General features: G+C 53.0%; 3 protein-coding genes across 3 annotated transcripts; 2 read left to right on the top strand and 1 right to left on the bottom strand.

Moving 5' to 3' along the window:
* Positions 1-2,154: 2,154 nt before the first annotated feature.
* PHYSODRAFT_536524 (hypothetical protein) lies at positions 2,155-2,421 on the top strand (the record flags this gene model as incomplete). Its single annotated transcript, XM_009541872.1, has 1 exon — positions 2,155-2,421. A coding segment is annotated over one exon (267 nt), but the record flags the coding sequence as incomplete, so codon positions are not given.
* Positions 2,422-2,553: 132 nt separating this feature from the next.
* Positions 2,554-3,937, top strand: PHYSODRAFT_536528 (hypothetical protein; the record flags this gene model as incomplete). The annotated part of the gene is made up of 4 exons (XM_009541873.1): positions 2,554-3,153; positions 3,316-3,454; positions 3,526-3,807; positions 3,879-3,937. 4 exons carry the CDS (start codon positions 2,554-2,556, stop codon positions 3,935-3,937), a joined length of 1,080 nt encoding a protein of 359 aa, XP_009540168.1.
* Positions 3,938-4,030: 93 nt separating this feature from the next.
* PHYSODRAFT_536538 (hypothetical protein) lies at positions 4,031-4,945 on the bottom strand (the record flags this gene model as incomplete). Its single annotated transcript, XM_009541874.1, has 1 exon — positions 4,031-4,945. The coding sequence occupies one exon, from the start codon at positions 4,943-4,945 to the stop codon at positions 4,031-4,033; it is 915 nt and encodes a 304-aa protein (XP_009540169.1).
* Between the last annotated feature and the right edge of the window lie 1,353 nt (positions 4,946-6,298).

Below are 6,298 nucleotides of genomic sequence, written 5' to 3' on the forward strand. Positions count from 1 at the left end.
TGTTCACCAGGTCGGCGTACGACGTCAGACTTGCCGACGCTGTCGCGTTCGAGCTCATCTTGTCCAGCGCGTCCAGCACGGAGACCACCCACGGGTCGCTCGCGCCCTGCACGGCCTTGAAGAACACGCCCGTCACCAGCAGCGCAGAGCTGTCCGCGTTGCTGTGCACGAAGTGCACCTCGCCGCCCAGGTGCTCGCCGTTCAACGTGTGCTCCGACGGCACGTGCATGTGGAACTGCAGCATGTTGTACGACGCGCCGTTGGCGCTCACGGCGCACGAGCCGCCGTTCACGCTGGCCGTGAAGGACTCGTCCGACTGCGAGACATCGAAGTCGGCGCACGAGCCGCTGAAGGTCAGCGAGCGCTTCTCGGAGACGTTGTCTAGCTCCGTCGTCTCGATATCGATGGGCGACTGGCGCTGACCGCCGCACGTCGGGTAGTGCTCGGCCCATTGGTTGGGTGCAGCCATGCTGGTGTCGCTGGGCTTGTATCCCCACTTGGCTCCCTCGGCTCCGTCGGCGTTGACAGAGGTAGCAGTGAGAGCGCAGGCGGCGATGGCGGCAGCGGCGAAGATCTTCATTGTAGCGAGAGTTGATGAAGGTGGTGTTGGTGCGTTGAAGGCAAAATTGAAACTGAGCTGATACATGTACGCCGGAGGATGCTGTGGATACCAACCAGTGGCTTGACGTCAGATAGAGGCCATAGCATTGTCGTAAGTAAATTTAATCTTGCGCCGTTAATTAATCTGTACGGAAGCAACTCTCCGCAGGCCACGACTACAGTATCAAACACTGACCGACGAATCCACATGCTGCGTCCTATGCTTAGAGTGATTTGGACGGAACTCCGCTACACACGCTGCCGATCGTCTAGCCGCTACATTTCAAATCGATCCAACTTCAAGGTCGTATCCTCTAAAAGCAGGAGCTCAGCTCATCACATCTCGATTCCGAGAGAGTTTGGCTGGCTAGGGCTTGCAGAGGAAGACCCCAACTCAAGAGAATTGCGCGACCATCTCCAATAGAGCCTCCAGGATACTCCTCGTACACCTTCCGGAGCCGCTCAAACTGTACATGCCCACCGTCGTCAATACGGCGTTTCGCGCAACAGGAAGGCAAAGCACGACAAAAACTACAGCGACAGCACGCGCTGGGGTCTTGGCCCAAGACACAAGACTTGGGGGCCCGCAGGTACTGTAGTTGCTGTCGCAAGCCACAAAACCACGTGGAAAAGGTTGCGTCAGTGCTGTCGTCGAAAACGTTGCAGGTGACCCAATACATGTACATTTTATCTGGACCTACCTGAGAGATTTGAAGCAAGGACCTCGGACACCGCACGCATTGAATTTTTTAATCCTACAGTCGAACAAGAATTCACTTGTTGTGTTTCAAGACGAGTCCATGTGGCACCCAACGCCCCGAAAACCGCTAACGTTAGGTTGCTTTCGTCACTTTTGCTACGTACTTCAATCGGCGTTCTTTGTTTCTTGACAAGGAATGTTTCATTTTATATAGAAATGCTATTTTACTAAAACTATTATAAACATTTTATGTCAAAGACCAATACATTTAATTGCATTTAAACTGAGTCAACCCTACTGTTTCATTTATATGGGTACATTATTTACTTCGTCAACATACTGTTTCTTTGAACAATTAATAAAAGTTGAAAACAATATATATTTAAATAAAAACTAATTGGTGGTAAAAAGATTATTTTATACGTGTCTTAGAACCAATGTTTGAAATTAAAAATGTTAAATAGTTTATATTTCAATATGAATACAAAGACTATTATAATTGAAGTTCAGGGATCTAATTTACGACAAAAAAAACCTAATATTTGCTTCTATTGATTTCTACTTTGAATTTTTTGCTGTCCTCTTCAGCGGCAAGTGGGTGAAGAAATAGGTGCCGTTCAGCATTTCACAAGCTATAGGTTTTTCTTTGCTTGTTTTAAATTGATGTTAGCGCAGAGTAGCTGCTACGATTCAGTCACCATGACATGCTCGTTGATCCGACGCTAAAAAAATGAGATTATCCACCTCAGTTTGACTCTCTTAGATTACGAGGCGTGGAAGATAAAGATAGAAGCGAAAGGAGAAACGATGACATCATTCGAAATTGTCCTAGAGCCGCGGACATGGTCCCCACCATGCGCAAACGCTGGCGCGGTGCCTGTCTGTTTGGACGTCGGCTGCTCAGGTTCTTCACCAGCTTCCAAGTAGAATTGCGTGGTAACTACTCAGTCGAACGCGTCCGGAACCTGACTACGTACCACCAAACTACTTCAACGTTATGGGCCCTGCTGATCGCTGTGGTGTCCCCTTTTCCGTGCTTGGTCGTGGTCGCGCTGGTAGATTGTGTCCCTCTGGCTGCACCTAAAGAAGGATTAAGAGCGAATTACTTGTTCTGGTTCCGCGACTACGTATCGATCGCCCTCATGACGTGCGCGATCTTGGAGCAGTTCCGGATCAATGTCCCTGGTCTGAAGATCAACTCCATGAAAACGATCTCAATGCCAATCATCTCTAGCGCCGGCGCGATTGCATTCATGATTGTCATGGCCAGCGTCATCGGGTTCCCGCTACCGTTTGCACTCGTGGTGGGGATTCCGGTGTGGTTCGCCGCTCTCATCATTTGCTTCGCGTGCTGCTTTGGTCGTGCTTTGAAGCAAGACACGCAGCTCGTCCGCGAGTTGGTCAACTACGTTGTCGTTTTGATCTGTCAAGTGCTGCTCACGTTCGTCTACCCAGCATATCTCTACGGGTTCATGCATGTCGGACCGTCGAGTCAAAAGCTCTACGTTATTCTCCTCCCCGTCATTAAAATCATCGCCAAAAACTGGATCTCCTACTTTCTCGACAGGAAATTCGATCTGATGCCGCAGAACATGATTTTCAACGTGGACGTCTTCAACGCGCTGTACGTCTCAAGCTCGGTTCAAAACTCCAGCTCTATCACCACAGTGCTCGAAATGATCGCACTAGACGCCTTCCTAGGGTGTACGTCAATTTGGGATATCAGCAACCTAATGCGAGACATCGTCGCTCTGCAGCATAAAATACCCCATGGCCACCCCCTTCGCTCCGCCAAGTTCATCGACGTAGCATTGCAAATTGTCCAAGAAGCTCCGCAGACAGCCGCTCTTCTAGTTCAGCACAGATATACATTTCTCTTCATGGCATTCAAACCCAGACGCACTACTGATTCAATGCCGACGGATGCAACTACCAGACGAATATTCCCGGTGACGACAATGAACGACCCACTTCCAGTTGCCGCAGATGCAGACGCTTTCACACCTTTGAACCAGGAAGAGTTTGCCACGCTCGAAAAAAAATTCTCGCTGAAGGAGCGTCGGAAATTCGTCCAACGGACGGCTCAAGTGTTGTTCGTCGCGGAGTTTGTCATCCTCGTGGAGTACACGGAAGTCATCGTCCCGTTCATCTTCTGTGCGTACTTTTTGTTGTAGGGTTGACAGGTTTTGCATCTAATTCGAACTTGTGTATGTGTGTGCCTGCAGGTATGTATACGACCTCCATGTATTATCTTCCGAATCGCGACTACTACGCCCAGATAAAAGCCCTTGATAGTGAAGGCCTTGGCAGCATGCTCAGCGGTGTGGCAATGTTCGGTGCTGTAGAATTTCTATCACTTCTCATCATAGGCTACCTCGTCCAGCGGAAGATTAGCTTCTCCACGCTTCACTTGCTTTCGTTCGTGCTCGACTGCGGGTGGCGACTCGTCCAGTCCAACTTGTTCTTGTGGATCTTTTACACGATAACAAACTCGCTGGAGCACAACGGTAGGGGTACCAGGGATGATCAAGCACTGGGAGGTTGTGTGGCTATTGACTGGGTTTTTCCGTTGCTTCAGGTGCCGACTTTAGCTGGTCGTTCAGCTGGCTCAAAGACGGCCCAACCCACATGGACTGATCACGTATGTACATGTACAAGACCCAGTGTATGAATTGAATGAATACTCGCTACAGTGTACAGTGTGGCAAAATCCGTGCTCGTTTCCACCTTTTAGCGGTTTCTGCTCGAGCGAACGAGGCACTTATCGCGCAATTCATTGGCAAGCACGGACGCCTTGGGCCGAGGGACTTCCAGAATGCTTTTTACCTCTCCGTCGCTCAGAGCTTCGGCGTAAATGTCCATCAGATACCGCGGCAATAAGGGCGCTTCGCCTAGACCGTGCAGCTCGGCAAATAAGCACCAAACCATCGGTGCCACCACTCTGTAGTCCTTCATGAGAATCAGCCCTTCGCGTGCCGTGTCAGGTCGGCCAGGAGCGTCGTGAGCCAGCATCTTCCGCCAAGCAGGGTGAAGCAGGTTTTCGTTGCTAATGGGACCTGGTTCAGGCCCTCCGCGGGCAACGAAGTCCACCCACCGAGCCATCCACTTCGCGTCGATGCAGAACCAACACTCGCGCCGTTTTAAAACAGTTTTATCGTAGTGCATCACCAGGCCCAGTTCAAATTTGCGGCGCTTGTCAAAGTCTTCGTGGAAAACAGGGAGCGTCGGGGCACGCCGCATGCCAGTGGAGCGTGGCACACTGGACTGCTGCTGCTGCTGGCGGCGAGGTAGGCGAAATACAATTGTGCGCGGCAGGTGACCGAGCTCCCCAAGTCTCGTCCGCACATCATTCAGTGTCGCGTCCGAGAAATCCTTGCCATTGATGCGGACAATCACTGATCCAGGAACGATATCTCCGTTACGCTCAAGCGCTCCCTTAGAGCCATCGCGCAACTTGACAAAGCCCATCACAACGGCGCAGTCGAGCACTCCACCGTCCAGATTCAGCCCCAGCGGACCAGGAGGAGCTACAGCGGTAACGTACTCAGCGTCATCGTCTTCTTCAATCGAGTCGTCTCGGTCGAACTGGTTTGTCTGCGCCATGAGCGATGCAGCAATAGTGCCGGACGACACGTTGGACGCCATGGACAACGGTACAGGTGACGGTTGTTGCGACTTCTGCGGAGACAGTGTTTCAGGCTGCTCAGGGGAAGAGGAGCTGACCGTTCTAGCCGCAGCTCGAGCGGGCTTCCAACTCGCTTCTTTGGAGCCGCCTTGGCCCCATGTTCCCATGTCTTGATCACTTTCGTCTTCACTTGAATCGTCGCTATCAAAGTGACGCGTCTCTGCTAGAGCGGCCATGGTGCCGAAAGACAGCTCCTTCGGTATCGGCGGAGGGGCATCGTCAATCTCCAGGGCCAATCGTTTCGGCTGCTCGGATGACGGCGTCGACTGCTCCGTCAAATCAGGAGGCGTAAACTCCTGCACTGCCAGACGTGACTCCTCCAGCGGCATTTGCTGCGGTTTCTCTGGGGAGGCCGAGCTCACACTGCTCGTCAGTGGCGTACTCGACGATGCGTCGATGTTGGACCCCGTCAGCGTCCAGCTCGTACTCCCGTCGCTCACCTGATCCTCCGCCACACGCGCAGCCGAGGCCAGCACCACGTCCCCAACCACCGTCGCTTCTGTCACGTGGATCTCCTGGAAAGAGTCTCCAGTCGACGACGAGGACCCGCTGCCAGACACAACCATATTCTCCTCGTCCTTCTCTTCTTCTTCTTCTCCTCCTTCGTCTTCAAACTCTTCTTCGTTTTCCTCGTCTTCTTCTCGTGGCGGAGGTCCTCGGTGAGGCGCAAACTGCTGACTCAACGGCAAGTGCCTGTAGCTGCCGCTGTCATTGTCAATAATCTGCTGCTGCATCTGCTGCTTCTTCACTGGAACCTGAATGTTCTCCTCCTTCTCGTCGTCTTCATCATCATCATCTTTTCCTTCATCATCATCATCATCTTCTTCTTCTTCTTCTTCTTCTTCTTCTTCTTCTTCTTTGGGCGGCGGCCCCCTCCTCGGAGCGAACTGCTGACTCAATGGCACGTCGCTGGCGTCCTCCAGCTCCAGTGGCACGCGGAACTTGAGCGTGCGTGGCAGGTGGCTCGTCTCACGCAGCACCTGCCCCACCTCCTGGAAGCCCAGATCCTCCGCCGCGAAGTCGTACTCGTTCACGGCCAGCAAGAGGCTGCCCACGGGCACGCGACCGCTCGTCTCCACGGCGCCGCGTTGCTCTGGGCGCGACGGCGACACGGGCGCGAAGCCATCGAGCACGGGGCGGTCCAGGTCGTCGGCGTCCAGCATGATGCCCAGCGGCCCGGCGGGCACCTCCACCGCCACCACGGCGTGGCGCCTCTCGCCGAGCAGCCAGCGCGCACTCGTCGCCATGAGCCTTTCACGGTATCAACTCGAATCGACTAATGCCGCCTCTGCCTGATTTGGGTTTTGATGTCA

The sequence above is a fragment of the Phytophthora sojae genome (genome assembly GCF_000149755.1).
Source record: "Phytophthora sojae unplaced genomic scaffold PHYSOscaffold_46, whole genome shotgun sequence".
Classification (NCBI taxonomy): Eukaryota; Oomycota; class Peronosporomycetes; order Peronosporales; family Peronosporaceae; genus Phytophthora; species Phytophthora sojae.